General features: G+C 44.0%; 1 protein-coding gene across 1 annotated transcript in view; it reads left to right on the forward strand.

Annotated features, from left to right (window-relative positions):
- The window catches only part of acss3 (acyl-CoA synthetase short chain family member 3), a 95,369-nt gene that overhangs the window by 13,126 nt on the left and 54,924 nt on the right, over positions 1-27,319 (forward strand). The window contains exons 3-8 of the mRNA XM_070901571.1: positions 2,237-2,425; positions 10,624-10,758; positions 11,802-11,942; positions 13,839-13,919; positions 14,011-14,106; positions 24,598-24,749. Coding sequence (XP_070757672.1) covers positions 2,237-2,425; positions 10,624-10,758; positions 11,802-11,942; positions 13,839-13,919; positions 14,011-14,106; positions 24,598-24,749 — 794 coding nt within the window. The remainder of the gene's footprint in view (positions 1-2,236; positions 2,426-10,623; positions 10,759-11,801; positions 11,943-13,838; positions 13,920-14,010; positions 14,107-24,597; positions 24,750-27,319) is intronic.

A 27,319-nucleotide genomic window follows, 5' to 3' on the forward strand; every position in this document is an offset into this window, starting at 1 on the left:
TACGAAAGTGGAAAGGCACTTACCCACTGGGTCCAGCAGTTCTCTCCTTCCTTTGGCTGGCGGGTTCCCCGAGGCCTGTGATACACTCCTGACCAGAGCTAAATTTAAAATGGAGCTTCAAATTGAGGCATGCCACCTCATTATAATATTTAAAGTGCCACCCACCTCCTGAGAGCAGATTGGTCGCCCACCTCCATTAAAACCGTAAGTGTGCGATTTGAAGGTGGGTTGGGGTCGGGATTCAGATTTCTACCACTTTATCCTCCCACCTGACCCAAACCCACCTGTTTTGGGGATTACATATCCCCCCCCCCCCCATAGACTTCAGCTCCCAATCTGACACTTTCTATTCTATGGCTCCTACTCTGCTATTCCCCAATCATTAACATATAGGAATGTTTAAATGCAATTCTCATTTATTAAATCTTAAGTGGAAACAAATGAAAAAGTAGCACCAGATTATGTAGCTTTCCTCCTAGAATTTCCAAACTTTTGTTTTTCGGGTCCAGGCAATCCTTACTTTAGCAGAGAATGGTATGTGTTTTGATTCCTTGGCCGTGATTTTACTAACCTCAGCAGGTCGGTGGTGGGCGACATCGGTGGCAGCCCCTGACCCCGCTGCTGGTTCCAGCCTGCTGTCTAAATGAATCTCCCTTGATTTGGGCTTGTTAAGGCTGCCAAGCATGTTTCCCGGTCAGTTAGAGGAAGCAGGGCTAGTGATGTCATTTGATGATACATCATCAGCCACTTTCGTTAACGGGACCATGTCCACATTGATTTTGACAGTTGTGCTGTCAGTGTGCTACAGTACTGATGTGCTGCAAACACTGACAAAGGTGCAGTGCTGCAATGTCCATGTAAAGTTTCTGCTAATATGGTGTCAAACATTGAAAGCTTTGTTTTCAACGCTTTGCATTCTTGGGCAGATTTGTGGGCACCTGTGGAAATGGCTTAGTGAGTTGCAGTGAATGGTGAGACATAAGTGTACTCTCCACAATGGTTGATGAGTGTGAAAGGAATGGCTTGGGCAATGTAGTGATGCTTTATAGTGTTGGTGTGGGGTGGTGCTAACCTGGCGCATCATGTGGCAGCTAGGGTGTACCGCACCAAGTGACGTAAATTTGGCCATGGTGAGGCCATCCCTGGGCATTAATGTGGTCAGATGCTGATGCCCTCTGTCCTGTGCAGCATCAGGTGTTTGTGGAGAAGGTTGGTGGTGTTGATGCTGCTGGTGTGCCTGGTGTTGCTGGTGTTGGGGCTGATCGTGGTGTGATTCTGAGGACCAAGGTGAGGGGGCACCCATGCTGATGGAATAGATGGCTGGTGAAGTAGAGATGACAGAAGCGATCTGTCAAAGGTGAGAGAGGTAATGAGGTCAGACTGGATGGAGACTTGTGTAAAGACTTGCAGCATGGTGAATTTGTTGTGGAAATGCAGTGAGGAAGAGCTTGTGGTTGAGGGAAGATATCTCTGCAAAGTGGGAGCTATTACTTGACATTTGAAGCTGTCGACTCATCAGCTGATTCAATGGCCACTGAACTCCTGTCTCAGCTTCACAGACAAGGTCTCGCAACAGCATGAAACGCGTGGGCGAGCTGTCAAATTCAAAAGGTCAGTTTAAAACCATTGTTAAGTGACTGTAAACAAGCCACTAATCATTTAAATTGGCTCCCCCTTCGCTATGCACCAGGTCTGCTCAGCGCTCGCAGACCCAATATTTGGTAAAGACACGTGGCGGCGGGTTCACAGCAGGGTCCCGACCTGCTGAGGAAAAAAATACTTTCCCATCAGGCCTGCCCGCTGACCCCCCAGAAACTCTCGGCCCTTGATTCTCCAGTGAGATGAAGCTCTGATGCCATGAATCACCCACTAGAACCCACTGTGATTAATATCCCTGTTAGACTAAGGTTTGAGCTGTGGATTTTACACTGTAAATTCCTAATTTCAAAACAATATAGCAGTCCTTCACTTTTCAAAGATTTGCCAGACTTGATGTGTTTGGACACAGTAACCAAATGAGATGGCATGCCCTTGAAAATACATTAAACACAGTTCTCTTGTTCAATTTCATATGTAATACCTGAGTATATATAGTAAGTGTTGATTTGATTGACTCTGTACTGCTTGAAATAATAAGAAAAAGCATTTTTTTTTTTACACAACAAAGTAATTCTAAAAGTAATAGTTGTTGGTCAATTTTTAAAATATCTCCTTTATTTTTTTTGAAACAATGTAGGTTTCACGGTTGGCTGGTGTCCTGGTCAAACATGGAGTAAAGAAGGGGAATCGTGTTGTCATTTACATGCCAATGATCCCACAGGCGATGTACACGATGTTGGCTTGTGCTCGAATTGGAGCCATACACAGCTTGATATTTGGTGGCTTTGCATCAAAAGAGCTTTCTGTTCGTATTGACCATGCTAAGGTAATAAGTTAAAATGAGTCACACCTGATCAAAATATAACGTTGGGAAACCGGTATAGTACAAACTGAATTACAGTATAGAGAAGTTGCGCATTGCAATCTGGGCTAAAAGTTGGAAGGAAGAGCTGATGATCAATACCAGAGAGGCAATTCCTTTTAGATGTGTTGACTGTAAGGGATTACCGTACAGAACCAAAGCTGTTGTGCCTCATGGTTCAGTATTATTATTTACATCATTTAAATCACTAGTTTAGTTAGTTTAAAGTATTGTGCATTTGACAGAGTTTTGTGCAGATATGTGGGACTTGAAATTTTGCTAATGGCCCCAGTTTATAAGCCCCGTATCCTGATCAACTCCGATTATAAATGGCACACAAACCAGAATATCTTTACCACCTAAAAAAATAAGCTAGGATCTGATCTACAAACCAAAGAGCAATTAAACTTTGAGTTCACCCCAGGTTTACTTAACAGAAATTAGACTTTGTGGACTTGAAGCAAGGCAGCGTCGCCTCAGCAACAGAATAATTATGCATTACATGGGTTTAATGTTCCTGTCCTTACAAAACGCTAACTCTGCTTCTCTCTTCACAGATGCTGCCTGACCTGCTGAGTATTTCCAGCATTTTCTGTTTTTATTTCAGATTTCCAGCATCCACGGTATTTTGCTTTTGGACTGACTTTGTGTAGTTTATGCGTGACGCAGATATTTGAAGTGTGATTGACAGGATTGAGCCCTGAAGGGGTTAAGTTCCCAATCCTGCTCTCTCAATCAAAGGGGACACAATTCTGAGACAGGGTGACAGCAGTCCAATCTTTGCTTCCTATGAGTGTGATTCCTCGCTTAAAGTGCGGGATTGTAGAATTACCTGTTGGGTGTCCGGTTATTTTATACTAAAGCATCTCCTATTGTGCTGCTTGCAGTAAATCAGAAGATGTGCACTTTTTATATATTGCACTGTACAAAGCTCGATCCATTAGTCTTCTGCTCGTCTGTTTAAACAGCTGCAGAAATTGTGGCTCTGATAGTTATGTTCCTCGAGAGTGCATTTGCTTGTATGTACTTTTTTTGTCAGAGTCTGACATAAAATTTTGAGTACTATCCTTGAAGTGTGATGAAGGACAGGAAATGAGCATCAGCCACTAGTTTTATATTACTACTAGATAATCCCTTCCACTTTGAGATGCAATTTTATTTAAAATGGAGAGCTATGCCATGTAATGCACAATGTATTATTGGGCTATTCGTTTGCAGTGACTGAATAAGTCAAATTGTGCTTTTGTTACATAGGGCCCGAAATTCACTGTCCCCGAAGGGACGGCTACCTCGGAGTTTGGCCGGTCGATCGACAAAATCGATGGGCCACCGCGCGCGGTCGGGTACTTTTCGCTCCCCGAGCCATATTCAGCTCGGGGAGGATTTGAGCGGTGTTCACTTCCACCGGAAATGGCGCGGTGAAGCCGCTGTACAGGTAAGTTTCCAGTGGTGAGCTCTGCAGCGTGCGGGTCGCTGGAAAGCCACCAGGACAGTGAAATTCACCGAGGAAAAGGTAGGACCTGCACGGTGCTGACGGCGACGCCTTCTCTTACTTTCCACCCGGCTTCTGACCAGGTGTTGCCCTCCCAACACTCCTCCCATCCTCGGGGTGAACCCTGCCAAGCGGGTCTCTGCAGCCCACAGGACTCCACTAAAGAGTCAGACCTGAAAGTTGTACAGATGTACAGGACGAGCTTTTCGATGCGATGCTCGAACGAGACACAGCTGGGCTCTTTGGTAGGTAAAAAAAATAGTTTTATTAATTATTAGTGTTTTTTTCATTTTTCAGCATCCGCAGTATTTATCTTTTGATAGAGCCAAACAGTTAATAAAACTATATTAAACCTGCTGAGTGCTGCTCAGAGGTTTGCACATACCCCTGTACTTCTGTACAACTTTCAGGTCTGTCTCTTTAGTGGAGGCCTGTGGGCTGCAGACACTTGCTTGGCAGGGTTCATTCACCCTGAGGATGGGAGGTGTGTTGGGAGGGCGACACCTGGTACACCTGCTCCGAAGCCGGGCGGCACACAGGTGAAGGTGTCGCTGTCAGCACCGTGCAGACAGGCAGCGGGCAAGGGAGGCAGCAGCCATGATTCGTTCATTCTGCACCAGACCAGTGTGCCCGCTGTCTTCACCGGCCCGAATCAGGATTGCGGTTGGCTGCTTGGGGACAAGGGATATCCCCTGTCCATTTGGCTGCCCACTCCTCTACGGAACCCCAGGGCAGCGCCAGAGCATGCTTACAATGACACTCATTGTGCCACCAGGTGCATCATCGAGCAGTGCATAGGCATCCTTAAACAGAGGTTCCGGTGCCTGGACCGCTCTGGTGGCACCTTGCAGTACTCTCCTCAACGGGTCTCCATAATCGTCGTGGTCTGCTGCATGCTGCACAACATGGCCATCTTGAGGGGACAGCCGCTGGAGGTCGGGCCAACAGTACCACCTGAGGAGGAGGAGGAGAATCCCCATCGTCCCAGAGCTAGGTGGCGTCGTCCCTATCGCAACCCTGGAAGGGCCGGGTGCAGACTGGCCAGCACCCTCCTGAGAGGGTGTGTCCTCACACATATGGAGGTGCCTGACACCTCCCCTGGAATCTCCCTCCATGCATTACGTACTGGCGGTCTGCCAGGTCTCCCCACGTCAGGAAACAGTATTCTTCTTCTGTCCTGCACAACATCCATCGGTGTCTCCAGCTCCCTATCAGTGAACCTGTTGGCTCTCCTTGCACCTCTGACACCAGCTACTCTGCCAACCTCCTTCCCCTCCCCCTCCACCCTCGGGGCCTTAAAGGCCAGGAGCAGCTGGCTCATTAGAAACCCTTACTCGCATGCTGAATCTCTCTGGTGATAACGCTCAAATTAAGCCAGCCACACTGCTGAAAAATTCACTTTGGAAGGGTTCATTAGCACTGGAACCCATTCGTTCACTTTTGGAGCTGAATATGGGGTGGCCCAGCCACGAAAAAATTTCGGCGTTAATGGTCACAAGAGGTGGGGGTAGCACCAGCTTTCCAGCGGTGCTGAATTTCGGGCCCATTGTGTTATTAGATTTGTAGCATTCTGTCCATTTTTCTGTGAAAACTGTAAATCAGTGGCCTTGATGATTATCAATAGTATGTTACTTTGCCTACAAGCTCAACGTTTATCTCTTTGGAATCCAGGATACAGAGCAAGATAGTAGACAAGATATAGCAGAAAGGAAGTAAATCCTGCCTTTAGCAACATTAGGGAAGGAGTCATAGGATTTAACAGTATCGGAAAGAGGGTTCTGAGCTTTGGTGGGACTGGGCGGTTGTGTTCTGGGGGTTTGACACTGCAGGAGGGTGGCTGTGAGGTTTAGTGTTATGTATGCATGCCGACAATGTTATGATTACTGTAACACTGAATGTACCTTCACCCTGTACACACCTTAGCTGTACACCAGAGGGTGCTGCTGCTGGAGACCGAACGGTTACCTGCACACTGCAGGTAACCCAGTATAAAAGGGAGTTCACCTCTTGGTGTCCTCACTCCAGACTTCACAGTTTAAGTACCATACCCCTGCCTCGTGGAGTCATTAACAGAGTGGCTACATACACAAGATTTAGAAGCACTGAAGGGATGTTCCTGGAATTTTGCAGCATTGCAGAAAAATGGATGAAGCGAGGAATTCAACCCCAAAATTCAAATCTTTTCACAGGGCAAACGGCATTAAGAAAATCTGCAAATTCATGGTGGGAAAACTGCATGTGCTCCAGATTTCAACATTTTAGTAATGTTAACTGACAGCTCTAGCTCAAAAAATAAACCTCACAGCCAGACTTTTGAGAGAAGACTTTATATAAAAAATGTCATGTCACTCAGGTACTCAGAAAACTTCAGACTAATTTTATCGTGGAATATGTCATTTTTAATGGTTTTATTCAATTTAAATATTAGGAAGACCGAAGCTATTTTCTTCAGTCCCGGCCATAAACTCTGTTTCCTAGGCACTGACTGCATTTCTCTCCGTGGCAACAGTCTGAGGCTGAACCACACCATTTGCAACCGTGGGGCTGGATTTTCAGCGTTGCTCATTTCGGGGCAGTAATGGCGGCGGGGAGGTAAAGATTGGGCCCGGGAACACTTTGCGCTTCAGTCAGCAAAATTCGGCAGCTGGACGGAGCGCTAGGGGACGCGTTGCCCACCTCTCTCAGGGTGCTAGACCGGCTGAGCATGTGAAAATCCCGAGCTAAACAGCTGATTCCGGAGCGCTCTGAGAGGCTTGGGGAGAAAAAGGAAACACTAAAAACATGCCCAATAAATAACGCACGCCACCACAGCGTAACGCACGCCACCACAACATAAATCGCAAAAAAAATAAATAAAAACCAATCACGCTTTCTCAAGGTCGGCAATCCTTACCTCACTGCAGTTGCTACAGGTCAGACCGCCCGCTTTCACAGCCAGTCCCAGCACGGAATTGGCGGGAGCCAAAAATCGAGCCGGTGTTGCAACCAGGGACGTTGCATACCGACTCCCCTCTTCCGGGCGGGAATGCTCTGCGCCCCGCTGAAACCGGCCCCCGAAAACCCCGGGGAGGCGCTGGAAGCTGGCCGCCCGCCTGGAAGAGCTCACCATCGCCATTACCCACCCCTCTGGGGCAAAAACAGAGGCAGCATCAAGCGGAAAATCCAGCCCCGGTGTTGTATTTGACCCCGAGATGAGCTTCCGCCCACAGATCTACTCAATCAGCAAGACCGCCTACTTCCACCTCTGTAACATCACCCGTCACTGCCCCTGCCTCCGCTCACCTGCTGCTGAAACCCCTCAACCATGCCTTTGTTACCTCTATACTTGACGTGGAGGCCCCGACCTGCGTGAGAACTCCAGCCACAGGTCGGGGCCATAAAAGGAGCGGAGGTGCGGCGGCCTGGGAGCAGCGTGGAGCTGGTGCAGGAGGGCGATGGCAGCAAAGAGTGACGTCATCAAGGTCCAGGTCGGTGATTGGAGCGTGGGCAGATAAAGCAGGAGTGGCGAGATTGTAGAAGGACGTGATGGGGCCCTGGAGAGGCGTGAGTTCGGGGCCACGGGCCCAGGGGCAGCAGAGGCCAGCCCACATGGTGATACGTGTGCGCACTAGGCCCGTGCAGTGGAGCAGGTCTCCAGTCGTTTTGGATAACCTTTGCCACTGGACCAAGATCGAGCTCTGTCAAGCCCGAGTGGTGGCTGGTGTGCAACGGCCACAAACACATTAAAAAAATCCATGCACGGGCATTTTCCTCCCTTCAGGATGTAGTTCGGGATCTGGAATATTAGGTCCTTCATTGAAACACCTGTGAACTCATCCTTTTTTGGCGTGGAAGCAAGTCATCCTCATTTCAAGGGACTGCCTATGATGACTTGACTATTCCAACGCACTCTTGGCTGACCTCCCATCTTCCACCCTGCATAAACTTTAGATTATCCAAAACTGCTGCCCATGTCCTAACTCGCACCAACTCTTGTTTACCCATCACCCCTGGGCTTGCTGGCATACATTGGCTCCTAGTTGAGCAACGCCTGGATTTTAAAATGTTCATATTTGTTTTCAAATTCCTCCACGGCCTCGCCCTCTCTATTCTCTGCAACCTTCTTCAGCTCCACAACGCTCTGAGATCTCTGCGCTCCACCAGTTCAGGCCTCTTGCGCATTGGCAGTCATGCCTTCAGCTGCCTTGGCCCCAAGTACTGGAATTCACTCCCAGAACCATGCCTCCTCTCTACCTCTGTCTCTCATTTAAGACACTCCTTAAAACCGACCTCTTTGACCAAGCTTTTGGTCGTCTGTCCAAATATCTCCTTATGAGGCTCGGTGTCAAATTTTCTTTGATAACTCGCTTGATAAGTGCCTTGGGACGTTTCACTACATTAAAGGAGCTATATAAATGCAAGTTGTAGTTGTTGGGTATTTTGGATTATGGAAATTTCAGCTACTGAGAAAAAATGGTGAACAAAGGATTTTTTAAGCAAAAACTGTTCTCCCTGCTTCCTGTCCTAAATTTCTTATGTTATCCCATATCGATGGGATAGATATTGATGCTATGATCTTATTGAATGGCGGAGCAGGCTCGAGGGGCCAAATGACCTACTCCTGCTCCCATTTCTTATGATGCTCCCTTTTTCTAAACCCCTCAACCACTGGAAACAGTCTTTTTCTATCTACTCTGCCCCATCTCTTCATAACTTTAAACGCCTCTATATAAAATTATCCCTTTTTTCCCCCCCTCCTATTTTTCAAGACTTCATATTTGTGTTTTTGATTATCAGGCAGCGGGCAGTATCCTAGTGAGTCTGTAGTAAACCCTGGGCTGGATTTCCCGGTCCTTTACGCTCCGGGTGGTGCCAAATGGGACGGCAAGGTCTCCTGCGTCCGGTCGCGACCTTTGGGTTGGGTTTTGCGGCAGTGCTGGGAAGAGCTGCGCTGGTGTGCAACGCCCCTCATTGCGACACCGTTCGAGTTTTGACTGGAACCCAACCCGTGCGCCTGGAATCGTGGCTCGCAATGACCGCCTGGGAAACCAGAGCGGTCCAGCCATGCTGGCGGCAGTGAGGAAGGTAAAGGTAAGTGTGAGGGTTTGTTCATTTTTTTTTAGCGATTTTGTGTTGTGGTGGCGTGGGCAATGTTTTGGGAATTTTTTGTGTTTTTTTTAAGGTTTCCTTCCCCACCCCACCCCCCACGGCCTCTCTCGGAGCGCACACGGCCCGGCACTTTAGTTCAAGGTTCCTATTTTTGTTCCTTGAAAGTTGTACAACTCCTCCCTTCATGTTGCGCATCCTGGCGTAGGGCCCAGGTGGCGATAATTCCTTACTATAGCGCAACCTATTCCTGGCCGATAACTTTCCCGTCCCGCCTCCATTTTCGCCCCGAAAACAGAAAAGCCTAAAATCCAGCCCCCTATCTGTTGCCTCAACACCTTTCCTGTGGTGTGGAGCCCAAAACTGTGCACACTACACCACCTTTGGTCTGACTAAATTTTATATAGATTCACCATTACATCTCGACTTTTATATTCTATACCCCTTATTATAAAATCTTTTAGATTTATTATGGCCATATCTATTTAAGGATTTAATTAATGATAAATGAATTAACATTTTTTTAAATCGTATGCTGGTGACGTGCCTTTTTACTAGAACACAAATGTTAGCTTTGATCATTTGTTCAGCCCATAATTGAGTTTTTAAAAACCCTAGTTTGCAAAAGTTGAATATAATTGGGAAAATTGGGAATTTCTTTCTTTCCCAACAGTTTTCTCCCCTCCCCTCCCCTCCCGATGGTAATTCTTTGCTTGCATATGATTCTACTCATCCGTACCTTTTGCGAAGAGACCATTACTCATTTATGAACTCTGAGAATGAATGCACACTATTCGACTACCTAGGACATCATAGTCAAGCCTGACCGTTTTGCATTTTCTCCCTTTTTCACATTCTTCTTTCTTAGTTACCTTTCACAAAGCGTGAACAATTCAGGCAGTTCCCTGAGCAAAATCACTTGGGATGTCTGTCTCCAAGATAGAATTAGGTGACATCTTGAGACCCTTTTAACATCAGGATACATTAATGTGGAACAACTTTGTAACTGTTTTGTCACAATCTTTAGTAACACGTCTTGAATTTAAGATTGAGGACAACATTTCTTTGCAGTTTATTATTTTTGTTTTTGTTGTTCCATTCTATAGTGATGTCATAAATAATAATTGATTTAAAATTTCTATACCATCAAACATTTTAGAAAAGGTTTCATAAGTAAAAGCAACTACTACTGGTTAACTTTCTGGTAAGCAACTTTATATTGCTGCCCCTCCCTCTTGTGTGGCCTGTACTATTGTAGAAATGAAAAATGGTATAATTTACTAAACCAATTAGATGTAAAAAGACCTATTATCCATTGCAAAACAAACGGAGTTAATCTCTTGAATGACTAATAAATGGTTTGTTGCAGAGAACGGCTGATTTAGTACATGAGCAGGAAGATAGCAAAATCACCACCACAACTTTTTATTTTGTTGGATATCCTGCACTTTCAATCTACTTATTTCTGTTGATTTAACATGTGTATCTGTATAAGGCAGTGAGATTATATTTACATGGTGAAATGAAAAAAATAGATGTTTATCATTTCTTGAATTACATCTTTATTTATTTTCATATACTCTAGCCAAAGCTGATTGCGACAGCATCATTTGGAATTGAGCCAGGGAGAAGAGTAGAGTATGTACCACTGTTGGAAAAAGCTTTGGAAATGGGTCAACATAAGCCAGATAAAGTCATCATCTACAACCGACATAACATGGTGAGTATCAGACTCAAAGTGCTGACATTTTGGCATAGAACCCACACTTTGACCAAGTCTTTGGTCACCCCTCTTCGTATGTCCTTTGACTCATCATCCATGTTTTTGATTACATCTCTGTGAAGTGTCTTAGAATGTTTTCTGTGTTAGGGATACTGTACAAATGCAAGTTGTTGTTGTATCTGTCTTGTGAATGCCCACACACTTATTTCTAACAGCTGGTCACTGAATAGAAAATAGGAGCAGAAGCTCTGGCAAATTATTCCTCCTAAACCCAGAAGTGCTGGCCCATGTGCATTCCTCTCCTTGTAGTTGCTGCAGCTGAGATCACCACCTAATTCTGCGTACATCAAGGGTCAAGCCTGGCACCTTACTGGGTGTGTATGGCTCAGCTACATGTTGAACCATTGGGGAACCTTCAAACTTATATTTTTGATTTGACACTGTTCATTATGAAAGTCATTTAGCCATTAGTGGGGTGGTAATTTAGCACAGTGCACTTCCACCTCCATGACCTAGATTTGAGTCTAGCCCAACCTGATGAGATGATTGTCTTCCCTTAGTCTATATTAGCTAGAAGAGTCATGAGCAAATTAATTTGTGCAGTTTCAACCCAGCTCTTGGTGGATGTTACAAGACCATCTGTGATTTTGCACAAATTAGTTTTGGATTTGATTGTGTGAAATGATTTGAAAAGTTGTGGTGATGTGATGTGCTACATCAATGTATTTTTCTCAAACTTTTGCATTGGCAGTCTCACTTGGAGAGGGTATGACTTGTGTGGGAAATGGAAAATTCACACTCTTCTGAGGTTGGGGTTGGGCAGAGTAGATAAGATGCTGATCTGACTCATGCTGATGCTAGATGTCCCAGAAGAATGTTCCATTTTACAGCACTAATGAATCTAAATAAAATTAAATAGCCATTTGATCAAATACAGTTGCTACAACTTGACACTTGTGAAAAATTCTACAGATTTCATGGTAAAAATTATCCATTCAGCAAAGTATTTCTGATTTGTATATTTTTACAATCTGTTGTAGGAAAGTGCTCATTTGACCTCTGGTCATGCGTTAGACTGGGATGAAGAGGTTACTGCTGCTCAGTGTCATGACTGTGTCCCAGTGTCTTCAGACCATCCCTTGTATATCATTTATACATCAGGGACTACAGGAATGCCGAAGGTACAAAACCCTTGTCTTGGCTTGGGTTTCTCTAGTAGAAATTTCAACAGTACAGACTTGTAGGTACAGTGTCCCACATGAGTTCATTTTGAAAGATGCTAAAGATTTTCTGTTATGTTTGTACAGATATATTTTATAACTGTTAAAAGAGAATTGTATATTTGATATCTATACCAGTGTAAAACTTTGTTGATATCATACCCAACAAATTATGAACATCAATGATGCCTAGAATGTTTTGCATATTTCTCAAATGACATCTTATGTGACTGTGACCATGGTAAACTATCCCTCCTTGTCCTTCTCCATCATTCTGCAGCCTTTAACAGGGTTGACCACACCACCCTCCTCCAATGCCTCTCTGTCGTCCAGCCGCGTGGGACTGCACTCATTCCATTCTTATCTATCCAGTCGTAGCCAGGGAATCACCTGCAATGGTTTCTCTTCCCACTCCTGCACGATTACCTCTGGAGGCTCCCAAGGATCTATCCTTCGCCCCCTCCCAATTCTCATCTATGTGCTGCCCCTCAGTGACATCATCCAAAAACATGTCAGTTCCACATGTTCGCTGACAACGTCCAGCTCCACCTCACCACCACTGCCACCTCTCAGGATCACACCACTGACTCTAAATTGTCAGACAGCTTGTCTGACATCCAGTACTGGATGAGCAGAAATTTCTTCCAACTAAATATTGGGAAGACCGAAGCCATTGTTTTTGGTTCCCAACTCAAACTCCATTCCGTAGCCATCAACTCCATCCCTTTCCCTGGCAAAAATCTGAGGCTGAACCAGGCTGTTCGTAACCTTGGTGTCATACTTGACCTGAAATGAGCTTCCGGCCATATATCTGTGCCGTTACTATGCCTGCCTACTTCCATCTCCATAACCTCGCCCGACTCCGCCACTGTTTCAGCACATCTGTTGCTGATATCCTCATCCATGCCTTTGTTACTTCTAGACTTAACTATTCCAATGCACTCCTGGCTGGCCTCCCATCTTCCATCCTGCCTAATCTTAAGCTCATCCAAAACTCTTCTGCCCATATCCTAAACTCGCACCAAGTCCCATTCAACCATCGCCCCTGTGCTCGCTGACCTACGTTGGCTCCCGGTTGAGCAACGCCTTGATTTTAAAATTTTTGTCCTTGTTTTCAAATCCCTCCATGGCCACGCCCCATCCCTATCTCTGTAACCTCCTCCAGTCTTGCAACCCTCCGAAATATCTGCTCTCTCCCAATTCTGGCCTCTTGCGCATCTCCGATTTTAATCGCTCCACGATTGGTGGTTGTGCCTTCATCTGCCAAGTCCCTACTCTTCAGATTTCCTCTCTGAAGCTCTCTACCTCTCCGTTCCTCCTTTGAGATGCTCATTAAAACTTTGATGCCACTTTTAATCATCTGCCCTAATATCTCCTTATGTGGTTTGGTGTCAGATTTTGTTTGATTACGCTCTTGTGAAGCACCTTGGGACGTTTTACTACATTAAAGGTACTACATTAAAGGTGCTACATAAATGCAAGTTATTGTGCCAACTGGGCATTTGCATTCGTGACATTCATACTTCTCTTCCATTTTGTTGGTGGTTTCTTCTCTGTTTCCTGGAAGACCCCCGTTAGCACATCCAAATGATTATTCTTCACCTGTGAGCAAGGCAAGTATTGACAGATTGTTCAACCCTGAGTGCAGAATAGTGAAACCCTATACTATCCTTGCCTGTATAAGCTTTATATATGCACATGCACACTTACATCAGTGATCACTTGCTCACACTCGAGTAGAGACCCTTGCTTCTTTTCGCTTCTCTAACCTGAGGATGATATATTTTGTAATGTGCTGGCACCACCTTGCGTGGGATCACGTGCACAAGCCAAACGATTGTTAAAAATGTTTTTCAGGGAGTTGTTCGTCCATCTGGTGGCTATGCAGTGATGCTAAACTGGACTATGTCAAAAGTATATGGTCTGAAGCCTGGTGAAGTAAAGTTTAATTCCATTACTTGTGAAAGATTTTTATAAGAAGTTTTTATAGTATATTTGTACAAAGATTGTTTGTTTTTTTATTTTCCAGGTCTGGTTTGCAGCCTCTGATCTAGGCTGGGTAGTAGGACATTCCTATATTTGCTATGCCCCACTCCTTCATGCCAATACGACCATTTTGTATGAGGTGAGTATAAGGTTATTTAGTATTTTGCCACAGAACAGGTCTTGGGCATGTGCAATTTAAGATGACATGTTTAAGATGACAAAATTTGCCATTAGAGGTCCTGAGTGATGAGCATATTAGGCCCCGGTCTGTACTGAGTTAACCGATCTCAGTTAAATGGCATTAGGGCACTACTAATAGCCTTAGTGCTGCTAAATTAGAGAAATTAAAAATTAGTCAAGGTTTCCACTTATAATTATCCATTGAACCCACTGGGAGTGTTTCAGTATTGGGTAAATACAGGATCAGCTTTAGCTGTGATGCTCCTAAAGTTGAAAAGCCTGCTGATGGTCACTGCCTCGACTCTCGCGTGAAGGATGGCCATTTGGATGAGGTACCAGAGAGCACCCAACACCTGTGAAGCCATACTCAAGCTAAGAGTCAACACCTTCAGGAAAGGGGAAATTTGACAGAAAACATCTGTTTGCAGTAAAGAGGGTTATGAACAAAACAATTTAAATTAGAAGCTACTGTAGCTCAAAACTGGCTCAGACGATCACAATGTAGAATCAGTTTGGGTGGAGATAAGAAATAAGAGAAAGTAGTCACTGGTGGGAGTAGTCTATAGGCCCCTAAACAGTAGCCACTCTTTAGCACCGAGTATAAATCAAGAAATAATGGAGACTTGTAAGAAAGGTACGTCAATAATCATGGGCAATTTTAATCTTCACATTGCCAATTTGATTTGTCCAAAGGTAGCCTTGAAGTGTTCATAGAGTGTATGCGGGATAGTTTCTTGGAACACTATGTTGTGGAACCAATCAGGGAGCAAATTATTTTAGATCTGGTAATGTACAATTGATCTTGTTGTGAAGGATCCTCTTGGGAAGAGTGATCATAGCATGGTAGAATTTCAAAGTCAGTTTGAGGGTGAGAAAGCTAGGTCTCAAACTAGTGTCCTGAACTTAAAGGTAATTATAAAGGTATGAAGGCAGAGTTGGTTAAAGTGGACTGGGGAAATATATTAAAGGGTAAGACTGTAGAAAAGCAGTGGCAAACATTTAAGGAGATATTTCATAACTCTCAGCAAAGATTTATTCCAGTGAGAAAAAAAGATGCTAAGGGAAAGACAGAAACATAGAAAATAGCTGCAGGAGTAGGCCATTCAGCCCTTCGAGCCTGCACCACCATTCAATAAGATCATGGCTGATTGTTTACCTCAGTACCCCTTTCCTGCTTTCTCTCCATACCCCTTGATCCATTTAGCCATAAGGCCATATCTAACTCTCTCTTGAATATATCCAATGAACTGGCATCAACAACACTGCGGTAGGGAATTCCACAGGTTAACAACTCTCTGAGTGAGGAAGTTTCTCCTCATCTCCGTTCTAAATGGCTTACCCCCTTATCCTTAGACTATGTCCCCTCATTCTGGACTTCTCCAACATTGGGAACATTCTTCCTGCATCTAACCTGTCCAGTCCCATCAGAATTTTATATGTTTCTATGAGATCCCCTCTCATCCTTCTAAACTCCAGTGAATATAGGCCCAGTCGATCCAGTCTCTCCTCGTATGTCAGTCCTGCCATCCCGGGAATCAATCTGGTGAACCTTCACTGCACTCCCTCAATAGCAACAACGTCCTTCCTCAGATTAGGAGACCAAAACTGAACACAATATTCCAGGTGAGGCCTCACCAAGGCCCTTTACAACTGCAGCAAGACCTCCCTGCTCCTATACTCAAATCCCCTAGCTATGAAGGCCAACATACCATTTGCCACCTTCACCACCTGCTGTACCTGCATGCCAACTTTCAATGACTGATGTCCAATGATACCCAGGTCTCGTTGCACCTCCCCTTTTCCTAATCTGCCGCCATTCAGATAATATTCTGCCTTCGTGTTTTTGCCACTAAGGTGGATAACCTCACATTTATCCACATTATACTGCATCTGCCATGCATTTGCCCACTCACCTAACCTGTCCAAGTCACCCTGCAGCCTCTTAGCATCCTCCTCACAGCTCATACTGTCACCATGAACCATCCCTGGCTAACTAAGGAAGTAAAGGATGGTATCAAATTGAAAACAAAGGCATACAATGTTGCGAAAGACAGTGGAAGGCCAGAGGATTGGGACATTTTTTAGAAACCAGCAAAGGACGACTAAAAAAAATGATAAAGGCAGAGAAGATATCATAGAGTAAACTAGCAAGAAATATAAAAACAGACAGCAAGAGCTTCTACAGGCCTATAAAAAAAGAAGTGAGTAGCTAAAGTAAATATTGGTCCCTTTAGAGGATGAGACTGGGGAATTAGTAATGGGAAATGGCAGAGACTTTGAACACCTATATTGTATCGGTCTTCATGGTACAGGACACTAAATACACCCCAATAATTGATAATCAAGGTGCTAATTTGGGAGGAGGTGGGGGGGGGGGGTAGAAATTATAACAATCACTATTACTAGAGATAAAGTTACTAGTCCACCTTTAGTCCCCTTAGTTTGCCTAGTCCCCTGGATCTGATGGCCTGCATCTTAGGGTCTTAAAAGAAGTGGCTGCAGAGATAGTGGATGCATTGGTTGTAATCTATCAAAATTCCCTGAATTCTGGAGAGGTCCCAGCGGACTGGAAAACCGCAAATATAACGCCCCTATTTAAGAAAAGAGGGAAACAGAAAGCGGGAAACTATAGACCAGTTAGCCTAACATCTGTCATTGGGAAAATGCTGGAGTCCATTATTAAGGAAGCAGTAGCAGGACATTTAGAAAATCATAATGCAGTCAAGCAAGAGTCAGCATGGTTTTATGAAAGGGAAATCATGTTTGACAAATTTTCTGGAGCTCTTTGTGGATGAAACAAGCATGGTGGATAAAGGGGAACTAGTAGATGTCATGTATTTGGATTTCCAGAAAGCATTTGATAAGGTGCTACAATAAAGTTTACTGCACAAGATAAGAGCTCACAGGGTTGGGGGTAATATATTAGCATGGATAGAGGATTGGCAAGCAGAGAGTCTGGATAAATGGGTCATTTTCAGGTTAGCAAACTGTAACTCGTGGGGTGCCACAGGGATCAGTGCTGGGGCCTCAATTATTTACAATTTATGTTAATGACTTGGATGAAGGGACCGAGTATAACATAACTAAATTTGCCGATGATACAAAGATAGGTGGGAAAGCAAATTGTGAGGAGGACACACAGAATCTACAAAGGAATATAGATAGGCTCAGTGAGTGGGCAAAAATTTGGCAGATGGACTATAATGTGGGAAAATGTGAGGTTATTCACTTTGGTAGGAAAAATAAAAAAACAAATAATTTAAATGGGGAGCATTACAAAATGCTGTAGTACAGAGTGATCTGGGTGTTCTTGTACATGAAACGCAAAAAGTTAGTATGCAGATACAGCAAGTAATCGGGAAGGCAAATAGAATGTTGGCCTTTATTGCAAAGGGGATGGAGTATAGAAGTAGGAAAGTCCTACTCCAACTGTAAGACCACACCTGGAGGACTGTGCACAGTTTTGGTCTCCTATTTAAGGAAGGATATACTTGCATTGGAGGCAGTTCAGAGAAGGCTCACTAAGTTGATTCCTGAGATGAAGGGGTTGTCAGATGAAGAAAGTTGAGCAGGTTGGGCCTATACTCTTTGGAGTTTATAAGAATGAGAGGTGATCTTATTGAAACATATAAGATACTGAGGGGACTTGACAGGGTAGATGCAGAGAGGTTGTTTCCTCTTATGGGGGAATCTAGAACTAGGTGGCATAGTTTCAGAATAAGCGGTTGCCCATTTAAAATGGAAATGAGGAGGAGGGTTGTGAATCTGTGGAATTCTCAACTCCATAGAGCTGTGGAGGCTGGGTCTTTGAATATATTTAAGGTGGAGATAGACAGATTTTTGAAAGATAAGGGAGTCAAGGGTTATAGGGAGCGGGAAGTGGAGTTGAGGCTAGGATCAGATCAGCCATGATATTGAATGGCGAGCAGAGTCGAGGGGCCAAATGGCCCACTCCTGCTCCTATTTCTTATGTTCTTTAATGTTCTTTTTAGAGTGCATTTGCACAACAACTGCAGTTTCTTGTGAAAGAGCTAAACTTGAGTCTGTATACACTTGATGTTCACATATGCATGCTTCCAGCCAGGTCACCGGATAGTAATCAAGGAACTGGGGCAAGTTTTACCACTGGATAAGCTAACAGCACTGATACCAATTGTAATGCTCAAGATATAGTTGGACTGTGAATCCAGAATCGGGGTCCGAGCTGACAGTAGAGTGACACACACTGTGTAGGTAGGAGTCTCACTCTCGTCTGTACGAGAGTCAGGTTGGTCCTGAATTCTGGATTTCCACTACCCAAGTTTGGCACGATATGAACATACAAAAATGATCGACAGGAAAAGACCAACTGATTCTCTAACCTTGTTCCATACTCTTTGTGTAACTTATGCACCATTCACCCACCCCCTCCCGCCCCCGACCTGCACACCCTAATAGCCAGCCATACAATCTTCTGGGGAGGCAAGAAACGGAGAAAATAAACCCTAGGCCAATCTTGGAAGGAAAGAACCTCCTGGAAATTCTTCTCCGACCTCCGAAAATGAACAAACAAGTTTCAGACCACAGTGACTGAGAGGCACATTTGCTAATACCCTACCTACCATTTATATGCAATGATGGCAGCCACAGTTAAGAACTTGACCAGCTCCCTTTTGAACATTTGCAGTTAATCTGCACGAGCCAACATTGTTCTGTAGGTGGATGATCTTTTTCTCTGAAAATAAATACCTCCTGACATCTGACTAGCACTATGCTTACATAAATTACATGCATATTTACTGATCCTCCCTAACCCATCTAACTCAAATAGCCTATCCACATGGACCAAATCTTAATCCTTTCATTATTTAAAATGTCCTCAAAGCCTATCTATTCTTGTCGCTGTTGTAATTGCATTTAAATCTGCGTGTAATCTATTTTTCTCATCTAAGTACCTAACAACAATATAAATCTCTATCACCTGTGAGTTTATGGATAGTGCCTCCAATGCTTTTATCCAGATTATTGATAAATATGGCAAAGAGCAATGGCCTTAGCATCGATCCCTGTGGGACTCCACTACTAAGCAGTCCCCAAGGAGATCCATTGCAATTAATAACAATGTTCTGCCAATGAGCATGCAACCAATTCCTTATCCAACCCAAAATATGTCCAGGAATATCACAAGACTATCTTATTAAATAACTTATTGTGTGACACCTTGTCAAAATCTTTTTGAAAATCAGTGTATACTAGGATGAATTCTGTCAACACCTGCAGCCAATATGTTTTGCGGCTCTTCATTCTCATGTTCAACTGTACGATGTATTCTTGGTAACTCCGTATTGTTGTCTGTGGTGAAGACAGATGTAAAATATCCATTTAAAACCATTGCCATATCTGGGGAGTCTACTTGAATATGCCCTGAGGATTTTTTAAATAGCCCTATACAGACTTTAATCATATTTTGACACATAAAATAGCTTTTTTAAGTATTGAAAATACTCAGTAGGTCAGGCAGTATCTGTGGAGAGAGAAACACGAGTTAAAGTTTCAGGTCGATAACCTTTCATCAGAACTAGCAAAGGTTAGAGATGTAACAGGTTTTAAGCAAGTACAGAGGCAGGGGAGGGGAGGAAAGAACAAAAGGGAAGGTCTGTGCTAAGGTGGAAGGCAGGAATGATTAAATGGTGCAAGACAAAAGGAGATGGTAATTGTACAAGGAATACACCTCTATCCCCCACCGGGACAGTCTGAGGGCCCTCTACTTCTTCCTTGAAGAGAAATTGGGTGATCACTTTGCTACACCTCTGTTCAGTCTACAAGCGTGACCCTAAGCTTGTCATTTTAATTCACCATCGCCCAGCCACTCTGACTCTGTCCTCAGCCTCTTACACTGTTCCAATGAAGCTCGAGGAACAGCACCTCATCTTTCAATTAGGCACCTTATAAGGGTTGATGGATGTTTTTGTGACTGGAAGAATGTTTCCAGTGGGGTTACGCAGGGCTCTGTACTGGGTCCCTTGCTTTTTGTGGTATGCATCAATGATCTAGCTTTGAATATAGGAGGTACGATTAAGAAGTTTGCAGGTGACACTAACATTGGCTGTGTGGTTGATAATGAAGAGGAAAGTCATGGACTGCAGGAGGATATCAATCTACTGGTCAGGTGGGCAGAGCAGTGGCAAATGGAATTTAATTTGGAGAAGTGTGAGATAATGAACTTGGGGAGGGATAATAAGGAAAGGGTACACACATTAAATGGTAGGCCACTTAGAAGTGTAGATGAACAAAGGGACCTTGGAGTGCTTGTCTACAGATCCCTGAAAATGGCAGGCCAGATGGATAAGGTGATTAAGAAGGCATACGGAATGCTTGCGTTTATTGGATGACTCATAGAATACAAGAGCAGGGAGGTTATGATTAAATTGTATAATACTCCTGTTTAGGCTACAGCTGGAATACAGTTCTGGTCACCGTATTATAGGAAGGTCATGATTGCACTGGAGAGGGTGGAGAGGAGATTTACAAGGATGCTGCCTGGAATGGAGAATCTTAGCTTTGAGGACCGATTTGGATAGGCTGGGTTTGTTCTCCTTTGAACAGAGGAGGCTGAGAGGAGACCTCATTGAGGTGTATAAAACTTTGAGGGGCTTGGATATAGTGGATAGCAAGGGCCTATTTCCCTTGGTGGAGGAGTCAATTACGAGGGGGCATAGTTTTATAGTGGCTGATGGAAGGTTTAGAGGTGATTTGAGGGGAAGCTTCTTCACGCAGAGGGTTGTGGGGGTCTGGAACTCGCTGCCTGGAAGGGTGGTGGATGCAGAAACCTTCACCACATTTAAAAGGTGCTTGGATGGGCACTTGACGTGCCGTAACCTGCAGGGTTATGGACCTAGAGCTGGTAAGTGGGATTAGACTGGATAACCTCTTGTTGGCTGGCGGACATACGATGGTAAGTACTTCAGGGAATCGAATACGGCCAGTCTCCTGGACTAGTTTTGATCGCTTGGATGGGTCAGAGAGAAATTTTCCCAGATTTTTTTTTTCCCCAATTGAACTGGGTTTTATATATATCTTTTTGCCTCTCTCAGGAGATCGCATGGCTCCAGTTGGGGTGGAGTGTAAAATGTTGCGATGCATGAGGTGTCGCAGTTGTGTGAGATGGACTGGTTGGGCCGAATGCTCTTTACCTTTCTGCCATTGTTCATTGTTCATAGGTTTATATGTAACCTTCAGGGCTGCTGACCGAGGGCCGTGTGGCTCTTTGTCGGCCGGTGCGAACATGATGGGCCGAAATGGCCGCCTTCTGCGCTGTAGATTTCTACGTAATAATTATGAGAGATTGGAGGGCTCCTTGTGGGGTAGGGGGGGGGAGAAGGGTAGGGTAGGGCACTGGCAGGCGAGAATGCCACTCCCAAATTCCTAGCGCCATATCTCTTCAAATCAAAAGTTTGATTATTGCATAAACTCATTGCTCTGTTACTCGAGGTGGGAAATCGTAAGGTTCAATTTGATATTTACTGTGTAATGTATTTTCAGTCTGAGGGTTGCAGCTTCTAGACTTTGCCAGATAAATAAGTGATTATGGAGTTGCAACCTGCATCTGACAGCATTCGGTGCATGAGGTTCTCTGGATAGATGGATTCATTTCTTAACAATCTTTCCCATCTGTCATCTCAAGGTCGATTATCGTAGAAGGCTATTAGTGTATTGACACAAATATAAGTCAAGCTAATCCTTGTGGAACAAGTTAATGGCCTGTTGTATACTTAAAAATTGATTTATATTTTGTCCTACATTTGAATAGCATTGAAGTTAAAAATATTCAGATAATATCCATCCAAACTTGTAATGACTACGCCAGAGGTACAGACTTAACTTAAATATTGGTTATTAACTTAAAGGTCTATATAATAATTTCCATAGGATTGTTTACGCAATAGAAATAAGTTTTAGAAGAATATAATTAGGTCCAGGACTCAGCAGCTCAACATTTTGTAGGTCAATTGACCAGAATGATTAGGAATTTCCAGGCAATGCCTTCATTTAATGATGATGTAAAGACAAACGTAGGTCCCTTGCAGTCGGATTCAGGTGAATTTATAATGGGGAACAAAGAAATGGCAGACCAATTGAACCAATACTGTGGTTCTGTCTTCACAAAGGAAGATACAAATAACCTTCCAAATGTACTAGGGGACAGTGGGTCTAGTAAGAATGAGGAACTGAAAGATATCCTTATTAGGTGGGAAATTGATGAGATTAAAGGCCGATAAATCCCCGGGTCCTGATAGTCTGCATCCCAGAGTACTTAAGGAAGAAGCCCTAGAAATAGTGGATGCACTGGTGATCATTTTCCAACAATCTCTCGACTCTGGATCAGTTCCTATGGACTGGAAGGTAGCTAATGTAATGCCACTTTTCAAAAAAGGAGGGAAAGAGAAAGCGGCTAATTATAGACCGGTTAGCCTGACATCAGTAGTGGGGAAAATGTTGGATTCAATCATTAAGGATGAAATAGCAGCCCATTTGGAAAGCAGTGACAGGATCGGAGTCAGCATGGATTTATGAAAGGGAAATCATGCTTGACGAATCTTCTGGAATTTTTTGAGGATGTAACTAGTAGAGTGGACAAGGGAGAACCAGTGGATGTGGTATATTTGGACTGTCAAAAGGCTTTTGACAAGGTCCCGCACGAGAGATTGGTGTACAAAATCAAAGCGCATCGTATTGGGGGTAATGTACTGACATGGATAGAGAACTGGTTGGCAGACAGGAAGCAGAGAGTCGGTATAAACAGGTCCTTTTCAGAATGGCGGGCAGTTACTAGTGGGGTGCCGCAGGGCTCAGTGCTGGGACCTCAGCTCTTTACAATATACATTAATGATTTGGATGAAGGAATAGAGTGTAATATCTCCAAGTTTGCGGATGACACTAAACTGGGTGGCAGTGTGAGCTGTGAGGAGGATGCTAAGAGGCTGCAGGGTGACTTGGACAGATTAGGTGAGTGGGCAAATACATGGCAGATGCAGTATAATGTGGATAAATGTGAGGTTATCCATTTTGGGGGCAAAAACACAAAGGCAGAATATTATCTGAATGGCTGCAGACTAGAAAAAGGGGAGGTGCAATGAGACCTGGGTGTCATGGTTCATCAGTCACTGAAAGTGGGCACGCAGGTATAGCAGGCGGTAAAGAAGGCAAATGGTATGTTGGCCTTCATAGCTAGGGGATTTGAGTATAGAAGCAGGGAGGTCTTACTGCAGTTGTACAGGGCCTTGGTGAGGCCTCACCTGGAATATTGTGTTCAGTTTTGGTCTCCTAATCTGAGGAAGGACGTTCTTGCTATTGAGGGAGTGCAGCGAAGGTTCACCAGACTGATTCCAGGGATGGCTGGGCTGTCATATGAGGAGAGACTGGATCAACTGGGCCTTTATTCACTGGCGTTTAGAAGGATGAGGGGAGATCTCATAGAAACATATAAGATTCTGACGGGACTGGACAGGTTAGATGCGGGAAGAATGTTCTTGATGTTGGGGAAGTCCAGAACCAGGGGACATAGTCTTAGGATAACGGGTAGGCCATTTAGGACTGAGCTGAGGAGAAACTTCTTCACTCAGAGAGTTGTTGACCTGTGGAATTCCTGCCGCAGAGAGTTGTTGATGCCAGTTCATTGGATATATTCAAGAGGGAGTTAGATATGGCCCTTACAGTTAAGGGGATCAAGGGGTATGGAGAGAAAGCAGGAAATGGATTCTGAAGGAATGATCAGCCATGATCTTATTGAATGGCGGTGCAGGCTCGAAGGGCCGAATGGCCTACTCCTGCACCTATTTTCTATGTTTCTATGTGATGTTAAATTCCTAGATTTCTTAATGTGGAGATTCCTGTTACTATTCTGTTGATGGTCTTCATCTTTCAAGTCATTATGGAATAATATTTTAGTACTTGAATTCTACAATAACTGAACAATGCTGTAACATATGCAAGGTAGTCATTTGGGTTTTAACCAAATGAACAAGATTACCCTGTAAACCTTTTGACTTTGGCACAAAAATGACAAATCAAGAGTTCAGCATAAAATGGAGAACTGTAAAAGTAGCACACTACATCAATGCTGCAAATGTGTCGTCATGCCGTAAAACACACCTTGAGATGCAGGAATAACATAAAACTGTCTGCAAACTATCCTGTGAGGATTTATGGATTTTTATATTTTAACTCTTGAGAAGAGATAAAAATTGGCAACCATTTAAAGTTGATACTCTGAGGTGATACTAGAGTATAATTTACACTAGAATTGATACCAGTGAACGATTTATATGTACTGATGAGAATGTATCCACATGAATTCTTGGCTTCTAATAAGACAGCTTCTTAGAATGCATTTTTCAAGAGAAAGTGAGTGTTTTAACAGCTTACTGAAGAGTAGATAATCTTTTTTTCAATTATTTATTCCTCTTTGCAGGGGAAGCCTGTTGGGACCCCAAATGCTGGAGCATATTTTCGTTTATTATCAGACCATGGAGCAGTAGCTATGTTCACTGCACCAACTGCACTGAGAGCAATTCGCCAGCAAGATTTTGAGGCAGTACTTGGAAGACAGTACCATTTTCCAAGGTGACCAAAGGCCAAAGAAACTTTTGATAGTTCTTTATCCCCACTGTAATTCTCTCCTTTCAGTTTACTTAATGCAGGGGTGTCAGACTCATTTTATATGGTGGGCTTGATCCGACATTGTGGCCCTGGGCATGGGCCACATTCAGGAAAAGCTATTTGGAGACTGAGTTAGAAATTGGTATGCATTGTTTCGCTCCCAAAGAAGCAGAGCCAATCACAACATATAAAAGTTTCTGAGCCCAAGGTCCTGCACCTTATCTGCACCAGTGGCATGGCCGCCATCATAGTGGTCCTCACTATTTTTAGGCATTCTTGGTGGCCACTCGAGATCACGTCGAGTCGATAACTCGGACACGGATTTAAGGTGATGAGCAAAAGAACCAGAGGTGACATGAGGAAATACTTTTTAACGCAGTGAGTGGTTATGATTTGGAATGCACTGTCTGATAGGGTGGTGGATACAGATTCAATAGTAACCTTCAAAAGGAAATTAGATAAAAACTTTAAGGAGAAAAAATTTGCAGGGATATGGGAAAATAGTGGGGGAGTGGGACTCACTGGATTGCTCTTCAAAAGACTCAGTGCAGACTCGATGGCTCCTGCGCTGTACTATTCTATGATTTACCTTTCATTTTGAGCTGCCTTCTCAGATTAATTGGCAGTTTTGGATCGGTGTAGAGCTTGCCTATACTCTGAGTTTGGGAATAATGGACCTCCTATCTCCTTCAACTGATGAGCTTCCTTTAAGGTCTTTAGGATGTAGATGTAATCAGTTGGTGTTAGGAATTACTTATTACATGTCTTGTGTTCTCATTGACTTGAGTAAATTATTGTACCATGGTAACTTGCTGGAATGCCTTGTCAGGTTAAAAAAGTCTTCAGCCTCTGCTGTAGTTAGATATATTTTGCAAATAACTTGCATTTATAAACAGCTCTTCATGTAAAAGAATGGCTGAACGCTACTACTGCAGACTGTATAGCGTTAAAAAGCTTTACAGTTTTTGGTTATACATTGCCTTTACCTGTGTTAGTATAGTAGTAATAAAAACTGTTAATGTTGGAAACTCTCAGAAGGTCAGGCTACTTCTGTAGAGAGAGCAGACATGTTAGCATATTAGGTTTCTGTTTATTCATTTTTGGAATGTGGGCGTTGGTGCCCATTCCTAATTGCCCTTGAGAAGGTGGTGGTCAGCCACCTTCTTGAACTGCTGCAGTCCTTGTGGTTAAGGTACTCCCATAGTGCTGGTAGGGTGGAAGTTCTAGAATTTTGACCCAGTGACGATGAAGGAATGGCGATATATTTCCAAGTCGGATGGTGTGGAAATTGGAGGTGGTGGTGATCCATGCGCCTGTTGCCGTTGTCCTTCTTGTCATGGTTTTGGCAGGTGCTGTTGAAGATTCATTGGCAAGTTGCTGCAGTTCATCTTATAGATGGTACACACTGCAGCCACAGTGTGCCAGTGGTGGAGGGAGTAAATGTTTAAGGTGGTGGATGGGTTGCCAATCAAGTGGCTACTTTGTGCTTGATGGTGTCGAGCTTCTAGAGTGTTGGAGCTGCACTCATCCAGGCAAGTGGGGAGTATTCTATCACACTGCTGACTTGTGCCATGTGGATGGTGGAAAGGCTTTGTGGAGTCAGGAGGTGAGTTATGCACCGCAGAATACCCAGCCTCTGATCTGCTCTTGTAGCCACAGTATTTATGTGCCTGGTCCAGTTAAGTTTCTGCTCAATGATGACCCCCAGGATGCTGATGGTGAGGGGTTCAGCGATGGTAATGCCGTTGAATGTCCAGGGACGGTGGTTAGACTTTTTTTTGTTGGAGATAGTAATTGCCTGGCACTTGTGTGGCGCAAATGTTACTTGCCACTTACCAGTCCAAGCTTGAATGTCGTCCAGGTCTTGCTTCACGCGGGCATGGACTGCTCGATTATCTGAGGAGTTGCGAATAAAACTGAACACTGTGCAATCAGTGAACATCCCCACTTCTGACTTTATGGGGGGAAGGTCATTGATGAGGCAGCTGAAGACGGTTGAGCCTAGGACACTGCCCTGAAGGAACTCCTGCAGCGATGACCTGGGGCTGAGATGATTGACCTCCAACAACCAAAGCCATCTTCCTTTAGGCTAAGTATGACTCCAGCCAGTGGAGAATTTTTCCCCAATTCCCATTGACTTAAATTTTATGAGGGCTCCTTGATGCCACACTCGATCAAATGCTACTTTGATGTCTCTCTCACCTCACCTTTGGAATTCAGCTCTTTTGTCCATGTTTGAATCAAGGCTATAATGAGGTCTGGAATGAGTAGTCCAGGCAGAATCCAAACTGAGCATCAGTGAGCAGATTATTGGTGAGTAAGTGCCGCTTGATAGCACTGTCGACAACACCTTCCATCACTTTACTGATGATTAAGAGTAGATTGATGGGGCAGTAATTGGCCGGATTGGATTTGTCCTGTTTTTTGTGGACAGGATATACCCGGACAGTTTTCCACATTGTCGGATAGATGCCAGTGTTGTAGCTGTACTCGAACAGCTTTGCTAGAGGCGTGGCTAGTTCTGGAGCACAAGT

The sequence above is a fragment of the Pristiophorus japonicus genome, chromosome 15 (assembly GCF_044704955.1).
Source record: "Pristiophorus japonicus isolate sPriJap1 chromosome 15, sPriJap1.hap1, whole genome shotgun sequence".
NCBI classification, from domain to species: domain Eukaryota; kingdom Metazoa; phylum Chordata; class Chondrichthyes; family Pristiophoridae; genus Pristiophorus; species Pristiophorus japonicus.